Raw genomic sequence first — 22,865 nt, forward strand, 5'->3', positions numbered from 1 at the left:
GATTATTTGCTCAGCATATAGATTGAATAAGTGTGGAGAAAGAATACAGCAGTATAGTAAAGGCCAAATTCAAGATAGAGGCAGAGGCCATACTGATAGGCCTTGCTGGTTAAACAATGAGAGTCTATAGTGACTTGAGGGCTCTGGTTTGAGCACCTTGGTAAGTGGAGAATTGTAGAATGGGACAGAGAAGCTAAAGAAGATTATTTATTCCTTTTGGGACATGGTGAATGTCAAGGTCAAGGTCCTGGGGGACACCTTGAGAATATGGTTATGAAGCAGTAAGATAATGGGTCTGGAGCCCGGAAGAGCTCAGGCCAGAAGTGCGGATTGGAGGGCCAGAGTTTACAGCTGATGTTTAACACTTGGGAGAGGACAGGACCAACCAATGGCAGTGTACAGATCCCATTATATCAAACCCCAAAGAGTGTCCATATCTTTTCTTTGATGCCAGAATCCCACTTAGCGTAAGTTGGGCCGTTAGTAGGGTGAGGAATCATCAGTCCCCAAGGTGGGTTGATTGTGACATGTTGTGGGGACTCAGCAATCTCTGGAGCCCAGTCTTAAGTCACCCATGTGCTTCTCTCTCTCTCTTCTCTCCTTCAGGTGTTTACAAAATATGGGAAGTGTTACATGTTTAACTCAGGCGAGGATGGCAAACCTCTGCTTACCACGGTCAAGGGGGGGACAGGCAACGGGCTGGAGATCATGCTGGACATTCAGCAAGATGAGTACCTGCCCATCTGGGGAGAGACAGGTGAGCTGGGCACAAGGAGCAGGGGTGCTGGGCGATGGGGGCGGGTGCAGGACCAACTCTGAAAGACTGGTTTGGCTCCGGTGGGGCTGTCTTTGTCTGCCCTATAAAAGACTGCTTTCCTATCAAGGGGTGGGTAGCATGGGTGACATGCAAGTATAAATGGTAAAGATGTCCCTGGCATGGGCTGTGATGCTCTGGGTTTTCTAGAGTTCACTAGGTGAAACTGAGGCAGATGATGGAGACACAGAAAAGGGAAGTAAGACAGGATGAGGGGTGATGTTGGGGAAGACACATAGAGAAAGGCTTGAATGAAAAGATATGGTTGGGCAGGTGGGTGGCTTGATTTCAGGACAAGAGGAAAGGATGCATCAGCTTCTTCCTCTCCCAGCCATCCTGAATATCCCAAACCCAGCTAGTGAGGCCCAACTGAGAGAAAAGCGGGCTCCTGCCCACTGGGGGAATGTGAAAGGATTGTGAAGTGTTGGAATATCAAAGAGTATGGACTCAGGGGCCTGGTGCCATGCTTGCATGAGCCCGTGTGCAGGCCCTAAAGCTTATTTCATGCATTCATGCCTTTGTTTATTTATTCAGCAAACTATTCATTAAGCATATAAACTCTCTCAGACTTTACACTTAAGTGACGATATTAAAATGGAAAAGAACAAGTCTTTGCTCAAAACCTAGAGGAAGAGACAGAAAATAGCAGTTCAGAATGATAAACTCTACATAAGGCTGTGGAGGGACCAGCTCCCCCCACCTGCAGGGCAGCGTTGGGGGGTTGAGGGAAAGCTTCCTGGCAAATGACTTATTTGAATGGGGTCTTGTAGAATTTCAACAGGTGGAGAAGGCAAAGATGTGCCCAAGGGTGGAGACCATGAATGTAAAGGAAGCCTGAGGAAGACCAATGCCGTGTTGTTCAGAGCATAAGGGAGAAAGGAGGTAGTTTGAAAAGAGGAGCCTAGCAAGGGCCAGAGGAGGAGGAGGGGTGAGAGAAGGTTCTAGAGAGGCCCTGGGCACTTAGGTTGAAATGAAGAGGAAGTGGAGGCCAAGCAGCCTAGCCCAGATCCTCTGGGGACAGGATGTAGCCCCCACCACTTGCTGCCACCATTCCATGAATCCTAGAGCCCATCCCTCCCATTCTGAGGCCCTACCCTCACATTTCCTTGCTTTCCAGACTTCTGAAGTGACTAATTGTAAACTCCACGCTCTCTCCCTACCACCACCACACTCGCCCTACCTCCGAGCCTCAGTAAGCATGGCCATTTACCTTCCGTTATGGAGTGCATTACCCAATAAGCAAGTCAGCCCAGGCTTCCCTGTGCTTACTTACTAATCAATAGTGAATAGTTCCACATGTTTCTCACCACATCTGTTCACTACAGATTAGTAAGTAAGCACAACTAAGCCCATGTTTACATTGCCTACTGGGTACTCCATCCCTGTCAGGGATTACAAATTTGAAAAGAGGCTCTGATCCTATGGGAAGATGTTGTGAGATTGGGAAAGAAGCAGATGCCAGCCACATCTAGAAGCAGAACTTTGATTTGGTAGGAAAAAAATGTGAACTTTTTTCACTGCAGATTAGTAAGTAAGCACAAGCAAGCTCAGGCTTGCCTTCTTCTCTGGGTAATCTGACCCTGTTATAGTTATAGTGAATCCTCCTCGTGCTTAAACTGAAAAAATAAAATGGCCACTACTCTCAGCATTATAGTAATGCCTTTTGGCAGCTTACTCAAACTCCAGGGCACTCCGAGCCCTATTAGCTTCTTGCTGAGAAGACGTTTTGTTGATCATGTCCATGTTTCTAAATTAGATACACCCTGCCTACAACTTAAGATGCAGATTGATAAAGGAAGTTTGTATTAATGCCAGGCTCTGGAATCATTGAAACTTGGCTGACAGGGCCTGGCTTTCCAAAACATTCTTATGATCAGCCTATATGCCCCGTGACCTATAGACAACTCTGGGTCCTGGGAGCTAGATCTTGGTCCCCAAAGGAGGGCCTTTCCTTGCAGATACCAGAACATAATACGTGTATTGACTCACCTTTGGAACAAGGAGAGAAATAAGGAAATAAAATGAGTCCTGGTGACACAGCACCCAAGTGCTGTGCTGGCCTGACGAGAAGTTAATTATGTTTTGCATGGTAATTTTATTCGTTCCTAGGGCTGCTATAGGAATTCTGGTAGCATAGTGCCTAAAGCATTTGACTGCTAGCCAGAAGGCTGGCAGTTCAAACCCACCAGCCACTCCTTGGAAGGAAGGTTGAGCAATCTACTTCTGTAGTAATACCGCCTCAGAAACTTAAGGAGGGGTCGCTATGAGTCGGGTCCGACTCGATAGCACATAACAACAACAGGGCTGCTGTAAGAAAGTACCAGAAACAGGGTGGCTTAAGACCACAGAAATTTATTGTCTCATGGTTCTGGAGGCTAGAAGTCCAAATTTGGGAAGTCAGCAGGGCCATGCTCTCTCTGAAAGTTCTAGGGGAAAGTCCTTCCTTGTCTCTTCCTAGCTTCCAATGTTCCTTGGCTTATATATGCATCACTCTAATCTCTGCCTCTATCTTCATGTGGCTGTCTCCCCTCTCTGTATCTCTGTACCTCTTCTCCTGTCTTTCTAAGGATACCAGTCATATTGCATTATGTTAAAAACAAAACAAGCAGTTGTTGTTAGGTCAGCTCCAACTTGTGGTCATCCTATACATGTCAGAAGGAGCTCTGGTTGTGCACTGCCTAACCAGAAGTTTGGCAGTTCAAACCCACCAGCCACTCTGCAGAAGGAAGATGGGGCAATCTACTTCTGTAAAGATTTACTGCCTTGGAAACCCAATGGGGATCACTATGAGTTAGAATCAACTCGATGTCAATGAGTTTGGGTTGGTTTTATATGTGTCAGAGTAGAACTGTGTTACTGAATATTTGAAATGTGGCTAGTTATAATGAGGAACTGAGTATTATTTAATCTTTAATCTTACTTCCTTGGCATTCCCATCTCTTAGTCCCTTGAGGAAGGAGACTAGGCCTTTATGTAAGACAGTTGGGTGATGAAAGAAAAGGAATCAAAATGTGGTTGTGGAGGGAGTGGCCATAGCAGCATGATGACAGGGCACTGTGGTGGGGTGGAGAAAGAGATCTGATCCACTTTAGGACAAATGAGTAAGCCTCCGTCCCCTCACATGTGAAAGGGAGGCAAATCGGGCAAATAAAACCCATCAACTTTAGGAAACTGAAGGAATCAAATGTGAGCTTTTCCACAGAAGTGCTCTGTAAACTGGAAGCAGATGATGACCAGAGGGTGGGAGGACAGCAAACCATTCCAGAGGCAGGGGAGAGTCCAAATAAAACAGGAGATATTCCAAATACCCCATACCTGTGACAGGGATCCTGAAGCCCCCTGACATCTGGGAGTCCCATTATCCCATTATATTCAGACAAGAGCCTGTGGTAAATCCCTGCCTTTCTTCATGGACAGCGTCCTCCCTCAGAAATTTAAGGAGTCTTCTGGGCATAATTCTGACTAACAGAAAGAACTTCTGGGGTGGCAGTCTGACCACTACAAGAACATATGATGCCAAAGCATAGATCACAAAAAGGCACCCCATCTGGGTGCACCCAACCCTGTGGGCTCCTGCTTAGAGAGTTGTTGTTGTTGTTGATGTTTGCCATCGAGTCGGCCCCGACTCATAGCGACCCCTCCTTGGGTTTCCGAGGCAGTATCACTATGGAAGTAGGATTGCCCAACCTTCCTTCCAAGGAGTGGCTGGTGGGTTTGAACCGCCAACCTTCTGGTTAGCAGTCAAGTGCTTTAGCCACTATGCTACCAGAAGTAGAGGGCTATTTTTGTTAGCTGCTTCTGAGTTGGACACTAACTCATGAGACCCCATGAACAATGGAATGAAGCACTGCCTAGTCCTATGCCATCCCCATGATCTGTTGAGGATCAAACCATTGTGATCCATAGAGCTTTCATTGCTAATTTTTTGGAAGTAGATCCTAGTCTGTCTTTCAATCTGGAAGCTCCACTGAAACCTGTTCAGCATCATAGCCAAGACAAGCCTCACTGACAGTTGGGTGGTCTGTTGACTGGGAATTGAACCCAGGTCTCTCTCATGAAAGATGAGGATTCTACCTCTGAACTATCACTACAAGCAGAGGGCAACTTGATGCAAATTATCAAAAGCAGCCCTTCCTCCAGGCTAACACAGCCCCACAACAGGGACTCCTCTTGGTCAAACATCTCTGTTCAGAGACACAACCTGGACCGACTCACGTGACACCCATTAATATGCCATTCTAAAGAAGATGAGTAAAATCCCACGTGGACAGTATGCCCCAAAGTGAATCCCGATGTTTGGGACATTACCTGTTACATGAATATAAAGAATATGGGGGAAAAAATCAGGGAGACCCTGGAAATAAAGTTAAACACATTTATTCATTGCAGGAATTCTTTAATACGCTAAATCATGAATCTCCAAGATAGGAACACTGCATGTCATATTTATTTCCTAAATGCCTTTGACCATGGGAATGTTCGCCACCCCCTCGCCAATGGAGGAGGTTACAAAATATACTTTACGAAAGCTGTCCTAAACTATAGTAGTGCAGATTTCATGGCCAGAGTTTTCTACAGGAAATTAAATTGAAAACAGGTGGGAGGTTGTTGAAACTGAAACTCTGTGTTGATGCCTCTGAGTCACTTCAAAGATAAAAGAAATAGGCAGTGGGTTATCTAGGTTGCACATGAGGAAATCCTGATTCAAACAAGCTTAGGCATCAAAGGAGTTGTATTGCTGCACTGCCCTCCCCCGCCCCCCAAATCCAAAAGCAACTTCAACAACCAAACAGCAGGAGGGGCAATGATGCAGCCTCAGAAACAACTGAAACCAAGGGCTCACAGCCCCCCCCCACAGGTCTCTCACCCCTTCTGCCACCTCTCCTCTCTCTAAATCACTTTCATTTTCTCTCACTGGAGACAAGCTTTTTCACATATAGTTTTTTCACACATAGCTCCAAATAGATCCTGGGTTTTATATTTTACAGAGCCTACCATGAGCAAGGGAACTCTGGTGGCATAGTGCCTAAGACACTTGACTGCTAACCAGAAGGCTGATGGTTCAAACCCACCAGCCACTCCTGGGAAAGAAGGTTGGGCAATCTACTTCCGTAGTGATACTGCCTCGGAAATCCAAGGTTGTTGTTGTTGTTGTTATGTGCCGTCGAGTCAGCCCTGACTCATAGCGACCCCTCCTTGGGTTACCGAGGCAGTATCACTACGGAAGTAAGATTGCCCAACCTTCCTTGCAAGGAGTGGCTGGTGGGGTTGAACCGCCAGCCTTCTGGTTAGCAGTCAAGTGCCTTAGCCACTATGCTACCAGAGCTCCCGGAAATCCAAGGAGGGGTCACTAAACCTAACAACAACAACAAACACCATCAGCTAGGGAGCTCTGGTGGTGTAGTGCCTAAGGCATTTGACTGCGAACCAGAAGGCTGACAGTTCAAACCTACCAGTCATTCCTGGGAAGGAAGATTGGGTAATCTACTTTCATAGAGATATTGCCTCAGAAACCCCAGGAGGGGTTGCCATGAATCGGATTTGGCTTGATGGCAGTGAGTTTGGTTTTTTTTGGGGGGGCGGGGGGGCTTTACCATCAGTGAGAGAATGACTTGACTCTCATTAATCTTCTATTTAAAATAAAATAAAATATTTGTTTTAAAAAAAGCACTAAAACTCAAAAAACAAGGACAGCAATTATTGGCCGAGCTTCAGCCGGCCAAGGAAGTGTGTGGATATGATGATCCTGCAGAAGCTGTGTGGATTGCAGTTGGGCAAGGAGTTCCCAAGAGAACTGAGCTCAGTAGATAACCCCATGAATGGACGTGGCTGAGGGAAGTAGGAATGAGGATAAGGATTTGGGGTAGGCTGTTGTTGCTGTTGTTGTTATTTGCCTTTGAGTCAGACCCAGCTCATAGCGACCCCTCCTTGGGTTTCCGAGCCAGTATCACTATGGAAGTAGATTGCCCCATCTTCCTTCCGAGGAGTGGCTGGTGGGTTTGAACTGCCAACCTTCTGGTTAGCAGTCTGAGGAATTCAGTGAAATTTTAGTTGTGTGTGATATTAATATATTGTTCAATAATTTCCACATTCTGTTGGATCCCCTTTCTTTGGAATGGGCACAAATATGGATCTTTTCCTGTCAGTTGGCCAGGTAGCTGTCATAAATTTCTTGGCATAAATGAGTGAGCACCTTCAGTATTGCATCCATTTGTTGAAACTTCTCAATGGGCATTCTGCCAATTCCTGGAGCCTTGTTTTTCACCAGTTCATTCAGTGCAGTTTCCACTTTTTCCTTCAACATCGTTGGTTCTTGATAATATGCTACCTACTGAAATGGTTGAACATCGATCTATACTTTTTGGTACAATGGCTCTGTGTATTCCTTCCATCTTCTTTTGATGTTTTTTGCATTGTTCCATATTTTACCAATAGGTTTATCAGTATTTCAACTTGAGGTTTGAATTGTTCTTCAATTCTTTCAACTTGAGAAATGCCAAATATGTTCTTCCCTTTTGATTTTCTAACTCTAAGTCTTTGCATATTTCATTATAATACTTTACTTTGTCTTATTAAGCTGCCCCTTGAAATCTTCTGTTCATATCTTTTACTTCATCATTTCTTCCACTCACTTTAGCTACTCTCCATCAAGAGCAAGTTTCAGAGTCTCTTCAACATCTATTTTGGTCTTTTCTTCCTTTCCTGTCTTTTTAATGACCTTTTGCTTTCTTCATGTATGATGTCCTTGATGTCATCCCACAACTTGTCTAGTCTTCAGTCACTGGCCTTCAGTGTGCCAGAAATTCATGCCACATTCAGGAGAGGATGTGGAACAAGGGATATCATTGCTGATGTCAGATGGATCCTGGCTGAGAGCAACGAATACCAGAAAGATGTTTACCTGTGTTTTGTTGATTATGCAAAGGCATTCAACTGTGTGGATCATCACAAATTATGGATAACAATGTAAAGAATGGGAATTCCAGAACATTCAGGTTTGTTCATGAAGAACCTGTACATATACCAAGAGGCAATCATTTGAACAGAAAAAGGGGATATTGCATGGCTTAAAATCAGAAAGGGTGTATACCAGGATTGTATCTTCTCATCATACTTATTCAATCTGTATGCTGAGCAAATAATCTGAGAAGCTGGAGTATATGAAGAAGAACAGGGTATCAGGATTGAAGGAAGACTCATTAACAACCCACAATATGCAGATGACAACCTTGCTTGCTAAAAGTGAAGAAGTCTTGAAGCACTTATTGATGAACATCAAAGACTACAGCCATCAGTATGGATTACATCTCAACATAAAGAAAACAAACATCCTGACAATTGGATCAATAAGTAATATCATGATAAATGGAGAAAATATTGAAGTTGTCAAATATTTCGTTTGACTTGGATCAACAATCAATGCCCTTGGAAGCTGCAGTCAAGAAATCAAACAACATATTGCATTGGGTAAATACACCGCAAAAGACCTCTTTAAAATGTCAAAGAGCAAAAATGTCACTTTGAAGACCAACATGTGCCTGACCCAACCCATTGTCTTTTCAATAACCTCATATGTATGTGAAAGCCAGACAATGAATAAGTAAGCCTACAGAAGAATTGATGCATTTGTATTGCGGTGTTGGCTAAGAGTATTGAAAATACCGTGGACTGCCAGAAGAATGAATAAATCTGTCTTGGAAGAAGTACAACCAGAATGTTCCTTAGAAGTGAAAATGCCAGACTTTGTCTCTCCTACTTTGTCATGTTATCAGGAGGGACCAGTCCCTGGAGAAGGACATCATGCTTGGTAAAGCAGAGGATCAGCAAAAAAAGGGAAGACCCTCAACAAGATGGATTGACACAGTGGCTGCAATGATGGGCTCAACACAGCAAAGATTGTGAGGGTGGTGCAGGACTAGTCAGTGTTTCATTCTGTTGTACACAAGGTCACTATGAGTTGAAATCAATTCAATGGCACCTAACAACAACATCTCACATCTGAGGAAACCAGAATTAATGTCCAGTGAGTTCTCTAATGTTCTCAAAATCTGAAGAGATGAATTCAGAAGTTGGAAGAACCATAAACAAGGCTCTCCCTTCCTCATCTCTCTCTATCCTTCATTCATCATAATGCAAAATATACTTTTTATCAGCAGATACAATCTGCCTTGATTTCCTCAAAGCCTACTGTTAAAGAAAAATGACTTTAATATTATATCATATATTTTTAAAATTTTTGTTGTGATTTGGGTGAAAGTTTACAGAGCAAATTCACTTTCCATGCAGCAGCTCACATACACTTTGTCTCATGACATTGACTGCACTTCCCACAATGCAACAGCTCCCCTCACACTTCCTCCCCATAGTTACCTCTTCCCGTGTCCTTCCCTCCATGCACTCCTGCCCCCTGAGCTGTCTCCCTGTGCATACACAGCTCTTCTATTCTCCCATGATTGTCTATCATATATGTTTTTGCAAAGGAATTATTTTTAGAATCTATCCTGGAATGGGGTGAAAATCTGGCCCTATTGTCCCTCTGGCCTCATTATCTCCTGCTGTCCTCTGGTTCACTTGGCTCTTGTCACACTGCCATCTCTTGAACACTTGAGTGACACTCTTACTTTAGCTCATCTTCACTTGCTCTCCCCTCTGCTTGGAATTTTCTCTCATCAAATATCTGAAGGGCTAATTATCTCATATGGGAGCTGTGATGATTCCATGGTAGAATTCTCACCTTTCATGCCAGAGACCCAGTTTCTATTCTGGCCAGTACACCTCATTCGTCACCACCACTCATCTATCAGTGGAGGCTATGATTCTGAATAGGTTTCAGTCGAGCTTCCAGAGAAGACAGACAAGAAGAAAGACCTGGTAATCTACCCCCAAAAAATAGCTCAGGAAAACCCTATAGATTACAATGATTCAATCCTGTTGTGAATGGGATTACCATGAGTCAGGGTGACTTGATGGCAGCTAGCTATAGTTGTCTCACTTTGTCAAATCTTTGCTTAAATGTCATGTTTGTAATGACTACCTATTTAAAATTATAGCCCTATCTCCACCCCACTCCATCTCCCTTCATCCTTGTATACCACATAGTGTACTTATTTATTGTGCTTATTTTTTATTGTCTGTCCCTTTCTGTTGAAGCATGAACTCAAGAGGACAGGGGCCTGGACTGCTTGGTTCTCTGGTGCTACCAGGCCACTATATTTGTTTAAAGAAAAAAAAAATCTATGTTGGAATTGTGTATACAGGCAGACCTAAGAGGGCTCTGGTGGCACAGTGGTTACAGCATTTGGCTGCTAACCAAAAGGTTGGCAGTTCAAACACACCAGCCTCTCTGTGAGAGAAGAGGCAACCTGCTTCTGTAAAGACTTATAGCCTTGAAAACCCTATGGAGCACTTTCTACTCTGTCCTATAGACTTGTTATCAGTCAGAATTGACTCCATGGCAGCAGGTTTGGCAGAACTAAGGGGAGAGAGAAACTAATGTTAATAAGTAGCTACTTTAGGCTCTGACTTATCAACATCTAAAGACAACAATATGTGCTCCTTAAAAGTGAAGATATTAAGACTTCAGTTCACTTAATTTGGACACATCATCAGGGAAGACCAATCACTAGAAAAGGACATCACATTTGGTAGAGGGTCAGCAAAACTGAGATGAGCCCCTAATTAGATGGATTAACACAATATTCAAAACAATGGACTCAAACATTTACCAGTGATCATGAAGATGGTACAGAACCAGGCAGCATTTTGCTCTGTTAGACACAAGGTCACCACGAGTTGGAGCTGACTCCGTGGCAGCTGATAATTAACAACTATGAGTCTATCTCATGAATGCACCCAATTGTCTTGCTAATGAAGTATTACACTCTCATTGAAAGATAAAGAAACTGAGGCCCAGAGAGTTGAGTAAGCATCCCAAGGGCACACTCCTAGTTAAGTATTTGAACCAAGTGCAAAACCCATTTCTGAACCCAAAAGCTATTCTCCCTGCACTAAATTTCTTTTAATGTTCACAATTTAAAAGCACTGCTATGAAAATAGCTCAGGAAAAAGGTTCAGGTGACATCTCTGGAGAGAGTGGTACAGTTCTCCTTTTCTATTTATCCTTTTTTTTTCCTTCTTTTCCTTTTTCGATAGCAGGGTCCTTATAATGAACAAAGCTCTAGCACAGGCCCAATATATAAAACAGATAAAATCAGGACCTCTCTTATTCAAATGGAGATGGGAAGCCAAAGACCCTGGCTTGCTTTCTGCATTGCTCCCTTTGGCCATACCTGGAGCATCCCTGAGGAACCCTGGGACTCCATGGAAACCAGCTTGTAAACCATTAGATAGGAGGCTGCTATTATTGAGATGAAAACTATATTGGTTGATTCTGTGGCTGTGGACATTCCAAAGACAGCCCTCAGTATCACTCTTCATCGCCTAGGCTGGTGAAAGTCACTTAGAACATTTTGCAGAGCTCTATACCCTCAGGGAAGCTGATAGACTAGAATTCTGGTGAAACATGGTGAACTGAACACATGAGTCATCTCTGCTACTTCCCTAACCACCCTCCCCCCCAAAAAAACCCAAGCCCATTGCCATTGAGTTGATTCTGACTTGATTGGACAGAGTAGAGGACCCCCACAGGGTTTCCAAGGCTATAATCTTTATGGGAGCAAACTGGGACATCTTTCTTCCACAGAGTGGCTGGTGGGTTTGAACTGCTGACCTTTTGGTTAATAACTGAGTGCTTTAATCACTATGCCACGAGAGCTCCTACTCCCTCCCCAACCCACACTAAAAGGATAGTTGAGGACTTATTTTTGTTTGTTTGTTTTTAAGTATAAACCCACAGGAACTAAAAAGATGGGAGAGAAGAAAATGTTGTTGTTAGGTGCCATCGAGTTGATTTCGACTCCCACTGACCCCCTTTGATAGGGTAGAACTGCCTCCTAGGGTTTGCTAGGCTGCAATCTTTACATGTGCTCATGCAGAGCCTGTACGTAGACCAACAAGCAGTTCAAACAGAGCAAGGTGATACCAAATGGTTTAAAATCAGGAAAAGTCTGTGCCAACGTGGTATTCTTTCACCATATTTATTCAGTCTGTATGCTGAGCAAATAATAGAAACTGAACTATATGAAGAAGAATGGAGCATCAGGATTGCAGGAAGAGTCATTAACAGCCTGCACTATGCAGATGACACAACCTTGCTTGTTGAAAATGAAGAGGACTTGAAGGACTTACTGATGAAGATCAGAGACTATAGCCTTCAGTATGGATTACAGCTCAACATAAAGAAAAACTAGACCAATAAGCAACATCATGATAAATGGAGAAAAGATTGAGGTCAAGGATTTCATTTTACTTGAATTCAGAATCAATGCCTATGGAAGCATCAGTCAAGAAATCAAATGATGTATTGCATTGGGCAAATCTACCACAAAAGACCCCTTTTAAAACATTATGAAGCAAAGATATCACTTTGGAGACTAAGGTGTGCCTGACCCAAGCCATAGTATTTTCGATCACCTTATATACATGCAAAACCTGGACAATGAATAAGGAAGACTAAAGAAGAATTTGTACATCTGAGTTATGGTGTTGGCAAGAATATTGAATATAGCATGGACTGCCAAAAGAATGAACAAATCTGTCTAGAAATAAGTACAGCCAGAATGCACCTTAGCAGGAAGGATGGTGAGACTTCATCTTTCTTACTTAGGTTTTGTTATCAGGAGGGATTAGTCCCTGGAGAAGGATATCATGCTTGATAAAGTAGAGGGTCGGCAAAAAAGAGGATGACCCTCAGCAAGATGGGATTAACACAGTGGCTAGAACAATGGGTCCCAACATAACAGTGATTCTGAGGATGGCACAGGAATGGGCAGTGCTTCTTTCTATTGTACATCAGGTCACTGTGAGTCAGAACCAACTAGACAAATCACAAAACAATAAGGGCAGCAATCGTTATGGGAGTAGATTGCCAAGTCATTTCTCCTATGGAGCAGATGATGGGTTCAAACCACCAAAATTTCAGTTAACAGCTGAGCACTTAACCTTTGTGCCACCAGGGCTCCTAAAACAACACTGTTGTTGTTGTGTGTCTTCAAGTTGATTGCCACTCATAATGACCCTATAGGACAGAGTAGAACTGCCTGCATAGGGTTTTCTAGACTGTAATCTTTACAGATACAGACACCAGGTCAACTACTGATGTTTTTGGTTAGCAATTGAGCACTTAACTGTTAGGACATGAGGGCTCTTAAGACAGCATTACATTTTTGGAAGATGCCAAGCAGATAGATAAGTGATACTTGAGTTGGCAGACCAGATCAGGCTGAAGATCAGGGCCTCCAATGGGGAAGACAATTAAAGCCAAAGCATTTCTCACCACAGAACCCTCAGAAAGGATCAGGAATTGGAGGAATTCGATAGTGCTGAAGACTAGGATAAGAGGTGGAGCTAAAACTAGGAGGGTTGGTTTATTAAAAGTTAGTAAAGAGCCCAGATACCCTCCAATGGCCCAAAGATACCCTCCAATGGCCCAAAGAGTAGACAAGTACTATACCCCACCTCAGCAGAAGACAGATTTGCTCTCCGCAAGGTTAGGACATGAGGGCTCTTAAGACACTTATTGAGCAGTGAGACCTCCAAGCACAACTAAGGACATAGGTGAGGTGTTATACAGAAAACAGGGAAATGAAGCAAAATTCTGCTTATTGAGTAGTGAGACCTCCAAGCCAGGCTTCTCTGCGCCACCCATCCCCAGTCAGAACCTCTCCCTGGAGGAACTTGAGAAGTTCAAGAGAAAAGACCCACAGATAATGAGAGTCAGGGGTCTCCAAACAAAATAACCTAGGAAGATCATGCTAAGAAGTTAGTTAGATCATTCAGAAGACTAACCGAACAAACCAACAAAAAACAAGGCAAAACAAAACAGGAGAAACAAAGTTTCATAAGAAAGAGCTCAAAAACATTATATACTACAAAACTGGAATGTACACAATTACACAGTCAAAATTATGTAAGAGCTGAATATGATACCAAAATAAAATTTAACTACAATTGGAGAACGAAAGGAAAAGAAATAGGGTGAGACACTACATCAAAAGACTAAATCCTCCATCTTCTTTGATAGGAATTCAGTGGTCTTTTGGTAGGAGGAGACTGGTGGTTCTGTGGTAGAATTCTCACCTTTCATGCCAAGACCTGGGCTCAGTCTCCAGCCAACACACCTCCTGTGTAGCCCCGACCCATCTGTCAGTGGAGACTTGCATGTTTTGCTGTGATGCTGAACGGGTGGCAGTGGTGCTTCCAGACTAAGGAAGACCAGGAAGAAAGGCCTGGCAATCTACTTTTGAAAATCAGCCAATGAAAACCCTATGGATCACAATAGTCCAATCCACAACCTATCATGGGGATGGCACTTTCATTCCATTGTGTCACTGTGAGTTACGGGCTGACTCAACAGCAGCTAACAACAACAAAAATTGTTTTAAAATCAAGAAATAATTACCAACTCATGTCCATGGAAACATGAACATAAGTAATAGGAAGAAACAGCTTGAACAGTTGAGAGTCTTTCTTGGCCTCTGAGAATGGGACTTTGGGAGTGAGGAGAGGTGGAGCAGGAAACTGCTGTTTTTCATCAGAAGACTTGCAGTACCATTTGGTTTTTTAAATTATGTACATACATTGCTTTGATAAAAATAAAAGTTAAATTAAAATTAATCATAAATTTTCAGCATAGCTGGAAGGACTGAGCAGCAATCAAGGGTAGCATTTTTCTATCCCCCATGACAAGTGGGACATAAGCAAGAATGGATGCTGATGGTTGCTATGGTTTCTCCAACATCTCTGCTCCCAGGAAAAACTCTTGTCATGCTGCCAGGTGCTGAGGACCTCCCAAAATGAGAGGAGTAGGCTCGTGCCTGAATTCTGAAAGTTTGGAGCATGGTGACATGCAACAGCTAGCTGGGATCCTGAGCTCTCTCTTGCTCAGACTAGGCCTTGGTGCTGAGGGGAGGAGAGGGTCTCCACAGGTGCCCAAGGAGTCTGGAGAAATGATTGCATAAATCAGAAGCACTGTTGGAGGTAGGCATCCATTAAGCAGCCAGAAGCAGCCTGACTTTTATCATTCTGAGAAGACCTGCATTAAGCTAAGTGCTGTGCAGAAAATATATATGCACTAGTTAGGACTCCCAACTCTGCCAGGCAACAGTCTCAAAAGGACATCAAGGAGGTGGATGGAACAGACCCACCATCAGAACTCATGTCTCCCCATTCAATATATCTGTTTACTGAGTGCCTACTTCTGTGCCAGGCACTCAGTGATACAGAGATAAAGGGCCCAGTCCAAGTTTTCACAGAGTTCACAAGCTAGGGAATCTTGAAGCTTCTTTTATGCACTGTTGTTAATTGCCACCAAGTCAGCTCCAGCTCATGGCCACTCTGTCAGCATCAGACCAAAATGTTGCCCGGTCCTGCACCAACGTCATGACTATTGGTCTGTTCGTTATTGCAGCCATTGAGTCAATCCATCTCATTGAGGGTTTCCCTCACCTTTGCTGGCCCTCCACTTTACCTAACATAATGTCTTTCTCTAATGTTAGACCCTCCTGATGATGGATCCAAAGTAATCAAGTTCAAGTCTCAGGCAGTATTCTCTGATCCATAGGGTTTTCATTGGCTAATTTTTGAAAGTAGATCACCAGGCCTTTCTTCCTAGTCTGGCTTAGGCCGGAAGCTTAACTGAAACCTGTCCCCCATGGGTGACCCTACTGGTATTTGAAATACTGGTGGCACGGCTTCCAGCATCACAGCAACATGCAAGCCACCACAGAATGACAGGAGTAGGTGGAAAGTCATTTGTCCAATAACTTTTATGTAAAGTGGCTACAGAGTGACAGACACTTGTAGTCTAGTCATGGGAGATGTAAACAAATAAGTGCTATCAAATGTCATGACGGTCACGGATTGATGGAGAACAATGGAGAGGAGAGTTGGTTCTGGAAGGGAGGAAAAAGAGGCTTCAGAGAGGAGAAGACCTTTGGCCAGGTTGCTAGGCAGTGTGTGGGAGTTAGGGTAGGGTGTATGTGATGAATGAGATCCTAGGGAGGTGAGATGCCAGGCACAGGGAGCAAAGGATGCTGGGGTGGCTACAGCTGAGGATAAAGCCTGGGGTGAGAGAGGTAGATGCAGCCGGAGTGCTCCTTGGAGGTGAGAATGGCCAGACTTCGTCTCACCCACTTTGGTCATGTTGTAAGGAGGGACCATTCCCTGGAGAAGGATATCATGCTTAGTAAAGTAGAGGGGGAGGCCCTCAACAAGATGGATTGGCACAGTGGCTGCAACAATGGGCTGAGGTATAGCAAGGATTGTGGGGCTGGCGCAGGACTGGGCAGTGTTTCATTCTGCTGCATGTAGGGTCACTATGAGTCCAAGATGACCCACAGCACCTACCAACAACAGAGAGGTAGGTAAAGGCCAAGTCAGCAAGAACCTGGGGTGTTCTGCTCCACAGCATGGATGCTTTCCCATTAGTCCTGCTACTCACAGTACAGCTCTGGTGGCATAGTGCCTAAGGCATTTGACTGCTAACCAGAAGGCTGGCAGTTCAAACCCACCAGCCACTCCTCAGAAGGAAGATCAGGCAATCTACTTCTGTAGTGATACTGCCTTGGAAACCCAAGGGGGGGTCACTTGAGTCAGATCAGACTCAACAGCAGTATCTAATAGCACTCACACTATGGTCTTCAGTGGGTAGCATCCACCTCACCTGGAAGCCCCACCTCAAATCTGCATCATAGCAGGATGTCTGGGTGTTTTATTTGCACATTCAAGTGTGAGAGGCACTCCTGTAGACCCCTGTTTCTCAGTCTTTTGGAAATACAAGGATATCATTTGAACATCAAAATATTTCTCAGATATCACCATGCATGAAAGCCATCTTGCTTTTTATATTCATTGATTGAGAAAATATTCAATAATGAAAAGCTTCAGTTACGATTTGAATGACTTTGAATTCTATAATCACATCACAATTTATATACATGATCCCTTCAGCAATCTGGTTGCACCTAACTTCCGCAGTCAGTGTGTGTAAACAAAATTTTTATAAATAGAATCTTAATCATCCACCAACTTCCCTTATAATTTCGGAGATGTGGCACTTCTTGACGGCCTTTCAAGGGTAATGCCTCCTGTACGGAAGGTCTCCCACACAGACTCTTCAGCCTTCTTATCAAGTAATTTATAATCTCTGAGCCTGAATGCACTAGGGAAACTCATTATTTAAAGAATCTTTGGGATAAATCTTTTTGTAATGAGACTAGACCCATCTCTGTGCACAGTGCCTTCACTAATGTAAATTTTGTAAATATTCTGTTTAGCAGGAAGTTGTTAAGTGCAGTCATGCTTTTCTGTTGCATAACTAAGTCCTAACATTGACTCTCCTTCTCCTACATGGGCACATCACATTACCGTGTATAAAGTGCTTTCACCTGTATTCGATCCTCTGCTCCTTGTCTAGGAGCTCTGGTAGCATAGTGCCTAAGGCATTGTCTGCTAACCAAAAGGCTGGCAGTTCAAACCCACCAGCCACTGCTTGGAAGGAAGGTTGGGCAATCTACTTCCGTAATGATACTGCCTTGGAAACCCAAGGAGGGGTCACTATGAGTCAGGGCCGACTCAACAGCACATCACAACAACCACAACAGCTCCTTGTCTAATCAATCCCATGATGTAGACAGGACAGTTCTAATCACTCCCGTTTAACAGATGCAGTCAGCAAGTCTCTGAGAAGTTGAGTGACTTGCCTACAATCATTGCTAACAAAAATTGGAACTAGGACTTGAATCCGTTTTCTGATTTGGTCCTTGGTTCTTTTCAGCAAGAGTTAGAGTTTCTTAAAAATGAAAACAGGAGAAAAAATTTGTTTGGGGAAACACTGAGTTCAACAAAGTATAACGTGTTTTGCTGTACTTCTTAACCAGTAAACTGGTTGTTATCAAGTCGAGTCTGACTCATGGTGACCCCATGTGTATCAGAGTGGAACTGTGCTCCACAGTGTTTGCAATGGCTGATTTTTTTACACGTAGATCTCCAAGGGCCTTCTGGGTGGATGCCAACCTCCAACCTTTCCGTTTGCAGCCGAGCGCGTTAACTATTTGCACCAACCAGTCTGCTGCACTTCTCAGGGCCTTTAAAATGTTAAAATGCTCTGCAGGAGGGGCTGGAATTTACAGCTTTCACCAAATATTGGTGGCCAATTCAAACCAAACCCACTGCCATCCAGTTGATTCTGATTCATAGTGACCCTATAGGACAGAGTAGAACTGCCCCCTAGAGTTTCCAAACCTTTAAATCTTTACAAAAGCAGATCTTTCGCCCATAGAGCAGCTAGTGGCTTTGAACTGCCAACCTTTTGGTTAATAGCCAAATGCTTTAACTACTACTCCACCATAGCTCCTCTCTTGTGGCCTTGTCTTTTTTTTTTTTTACCTTGTGTGGCACACTTAACAGCATCTCCTGATTCACGAGTTGCTCCTAAGAGCCCTGTGCTACATCACGCTTATACCCTGAACAGACCTAATTGCCGCTCATCCAGTATGGGGACACAGTGTTGATTTTTCTTCCTCCAGAAGCTCATCTAGCCTCAAAGTGTCACCTGTGAGCGATCAAGCATGAATGTGTCTGTCTCCCTCATATTTGGTTCTGATTTTCTTACCTAGGGATGTGGTTTTACTGAGCTTGTCAGGGGAGGGGTGGAGAAGGAGGACAAGAAACACATTGTCCAATTTTTAGCTAGGCAGCGACTTCTGGATTCTCTAGAAAAACATCCTCTTCCAATTTGATGTGACTGGCTAAGCAGCTACTTCTGTATATTGAAAAAAAAAAAAAAAGCCATTCTGCAGCAAATGAAAATGAGGTGCAGTGAGGAGGTTGAGAGACTTGTGTATGGTCCCCAGATCATAGCATTTTAGAGCCAGAAGAGACCTGAGAGATCAGCCCCCTTCATTTGACCAAAGAGGAAACTAAGGCTCAGAAAGAAATTTGCATGAGGTCACACAACTGGTAAGTGGCAAGGCTGGGCCTCAGAGCCATTGCTCTTTCCTTGATGCATTCCTGGCCTCACTTTCTGGGCCTGGCTTGGGCCTCCTTAGGTCTGTGACATGGATTTCCAAGGGAGGGTGAAGGGCCAAGATGGCACCTCTAGTTCACCCAATGGCATTCTTCAGGCCCTTTCCACCAGGCATCTGAAGATAGAGGGCTGAGTTCTTGCCCTAGTTATCATCATACATGCAGTGAGCTGTCCCCTGAACTTGGAAATAAGAGAATGGAGGCTGCCGAGCCCACTGTAAATTAAACCACTTTCCCTCTGCTTCCTTGCCTAGCTTAGACCCTTATTGACTCCTCATCTGGCATTACTGTGGCTTCTGGCAGACTGGCAAAGGGTAGAAGAAGGTGTCCAGGGAACTAGATGCTGGGCACCCTGCTCCCACTTGCTGGGTAATTAATGGCCACTCTCATAGTCTCTCTGGACCTCAGTTTCCCCACCTGAAAGATGAAATGCTAATTGACTTAAAGAAGTGTCAAGGACTCTCCTAACTTCAAAATTCTCTGCATTCATGAGCCATGGACTCTGGGCTTGTCCTTTACTTTCTCTGAGGTTTCTTTCCTTGGTCTATAAAATGAGCTTATTGTGGAAAAAAAAAAAAAAAAAATGAAGTGAAATAGAATAAAATGAGGACATTGGCACCTGACAGCTGGGAGGGTCCAGTAAGATGAAGTCTGTGAATACCCCAAAGCTTGCTGTACACTGAATACACTTAAAAAGCTGAATGGCTCAGAGCCCTAACCTGCAAGGTATTTGTGGACTGTTAAAAAGGACAAAGCAAGGGCCCAAAGGACAACAACATAATGCAGAATATGGCCAGTGACGTGAGAAAGACACAAAGTATTTGAGAGAGGCCATGTGCTAGAGGGCAAAAGCATGGGCTTTGGAGCCCAACTGACAAGGGTTTGAATTCTGAATTTGCTTTGTGTGGCCAGGAGCAAAATAACCTCTCTGTGCCTATATTTCCTCATCTGTAAAATGGGAGTGCTACTAATAAGCCAACCTTTTGGGGTAACTGTGAGAAGTAAATTAAGTGATCATTTAGCCTCTCTGACCCCATCCCTGTTGTTCTTGAAATAGGCTAAGTGACTTCCTGTCTCAGTGTCTTTGCACTTGCTGTTCCCTCTGCCTGGAACACCTTCCCCTGCCAGCCTGTGGCTCATCTGCTTACTCCATTCAGGTCACTGTGCCAGTGCTAGTGCCCTAGAAAGGCCTTCCCTGGCTCTGACCTAAGAGCCTGCAGCTGTCCCACCCTGTCCTGCCACTCTATCCCCTTCCCTGCTTCACTTTTCCTCCTAGCATTTACTACTGCTCCTTAGTATCCACCTCTAACCAGAACATGAGCTTATGATGACAGAGACTGTGCTGGATTCACCACCAAACAGCTGTTCCTTGCCCAGTGGCATGTGTCCACAGTGGGCATTCAATATGTGATTTCCAGTGAATGTGAGAATAAATGTGAAATGGTATCCATTTGACCCAGCAATCCCTTTACTAGGTGTATATTTGAAAGAAGTGAGAGCCAGGATAAGAGCAGATATACGCACACCCATGTTCATTGCAGCACCATTTACAATAGCGAAAAGATGGAAACAACCCCCCCGTCAACAGAATAATGGCTAAGAAAAGTATGGTACATACACACAATGACTATACAACAGTAAAGAATAGTGTAGAATCTACAAAACACCACATAACGTGGTACTCTGGTAGCATAGTGGCTAAGATACTTGACTGCTAACCAGAAAGCTGGTGGTTCAAACCCACCAGCCACTCCTTGGAAGGAAGGTTGGGCAATCTACTTCCATAGTGATACTGCCTCGGAAACCCAAGGAGGGGTCACTATGAGTCGGGTCCGACTCAACGGCACATAACAACAACAACGTGGATGAACTTGGAGGACATTATGCTGAGTGAAATAAGTCAGTCACAGAAGAACAAATGTTGTATTAGTCCACTATTGTAAAAAGTCAAGGAAAGGTTTATATATGGAACGAAACTTTGTTGGTTACCAGGGGTGGGAGGGGTGGGGAGGGAACACTACTACATAGGTGGAGACAAGTATTGATTTGGGTGAAGGGAAGGGCAAGGTACCAAATGTGAGTGATCAACACAGAGGCAGTGAGGAAGAGGAAGACAGAGAGGTCCATGGGAGGTACAGACAACAAAGATGAACCCTTTTGCACATACAGTACTGTATTGTCAGTGATGGCAAATATTGATCTATGGGTGGATAGATGGGTGGACAGGCTGAACAATCAGGTATGTCTAGGCAGCAGGGAGTGCACCCATGACCATGTATAGGGTTGGCAGATGATGTTTCTACAAGCATATTTGTATGTGCTGTAAGAATGTCCAGGTATATAGTAGAGCGACAACTGAGAAGGTTGTGGTGACTTGTTGGCCACAGCCAGCTACCCAGAGGGAGCAAGTTGTTGGACCTGTGGGCTCAGGACCATGCTCACAGGGAACATCAAGCTCAGTTGACATAACATGCTACACAAAACATTGTTCCACATCCTACTTTGGTGAGTAGAGACTGGGATATTAAAAGCTTGCAAGTGGCCTTCTAGATGCAGTGATGGGTCTCTCATCATCCAGAGCAAAGAAGAATGAAGAAAATCAAAGATGCATGGAATCAATTAGTCCAAGGTACTTGTAGACCATGTGATTCTCAGGTTATATGACCATGAGACCAGAAGAACTAGATGGTGCCTGGCTACCACTGTCAACCACTCCAAGGGAGATCCTTGTAGAAGATCCTGGATAGAGAGGGAGAATAAAGTAGAATAACTCAGAATCATAAAAAGAAAAAAGACCAGGTTTGCTGGTCTGGTAAAGCCTAGTGAGACCCCTGAGACTATGGCCTCTAGCTACTCTTCAGGTCTGGAATTGAACTCACTCCTGTGACTTCCAGACAAATAATAGACAGGCATATGGGCGAACATTTATGTCAGGTAGATACACTCCTTAGAGCAGTCAATTGTGGGAGAACAGAAGGGCACAGTATGCACAGGGAGACAGCTCAGGGTGCAGAAGTGCATGGGAGGGAAGGACACAAGGAAGAGGTAACTATAGGGAGGAAGTGAGAAGACAGTTGTTACATTGTGGGGAATTATAGTCAATGTCATGAAACAAAATGTATATGGATTGCTGTATGGAAAATGAATTTGCTCTGTACATTTTCACCCAAATCACAATGAAATTTTTAAAAAATAAAAGAGTAAATGTGAAATGGTATGAAGCACCCAGCTCCTTGTCTGGCCCTCAGGAAGGATCAGTTCTTTTTTCTCTGGTGGTCATGGTATCCACCTTCAGTTCCTTAAAGGGCCATCAAGTAGAAGATGGAGGGAAGCAAGGATCAGAAGCTAAAATCTACAAGCAAACTATTTTCAACCCAATGTAAGGATGAACTTACATTGAAAACTCTGGGTTGCTCCTTCAAGTAGAGAGATCCCCATCCAAGAGAGTACTCAAACAGAGAGGCTGAGTGCTTCTGCAGAGGACGCTCCCACTTACCTCTTAGAGTCAATGGCTCACCCAGATTGGGCAATACAAGGAGAGATTAATGAAGAACCATTCAGAAAGATGTGGGCAGGGTCCCTGGGTGATGACTAACTGAAAGGTTAGAGGTTCAAGTTACTCAGAGGTGTTTTGGAAGAAAGACCTGGCATTCTACTTCTGATAAATCAGCCACTGAAAATACTATGGAGCACCATTTGCACTGATACATATGGGGTAGCTGAGTTAGAGTCAACTCGACAGCAACTGGTTGGTTGGTTGGGTGGTTTGGACAGGGTTAAGGATAAGCAGTAAGGGATGGTAGCATAGGAGCTCTGGTAGCATAGTGGCTAAAGCACTTGACTGCTAACCAGAAGGCTGGCGATTCAAACCCACCAGCCACTCCTCAGAAGGAAGGTTGGGCAATCC

At 44.0% G+C, this 22,865-nt stretch overlaps 1 protein-coding gene across 1 annotated transcript in view; it reads left to right on the plus strand.

The window, feature by feature from the left end:
• LOC103194004 (acid-sensing ion channel 2) overlaps positions 1-22,865 on the plus strand; it is a 583,672-nt gene that overhangs the window by 437,066 nt on the left and 123,741 nt on the right. The window contains exon 3 of the mRNA XM_007937325.2: positions 607-757. Coding sequence (XP_007935516.2) covers positions 607-757 — 151 coding nt within the window. The remainder of the gene's footprint in view (positions 1-606; positions 758-22,865) is intronic.

The sequence above is a fragment of the Orycteropus afer genome, unplaced genomic scaffold (genome assembly GCF_000298275.1).
Source record: "Orycteropus afer afer isolate SDZICR_OR568_19922 unplaced genomic scaffold, OryAfe1.0 scaffold00042, whole genome shotgun sequence".
NCBI classification, from domain to species: Eukaryota; Metazoa; Chordata; class Mammalia; order Tubulidentata; family Orycteropodidae; genus Orycteropus; species Orycteropus afer.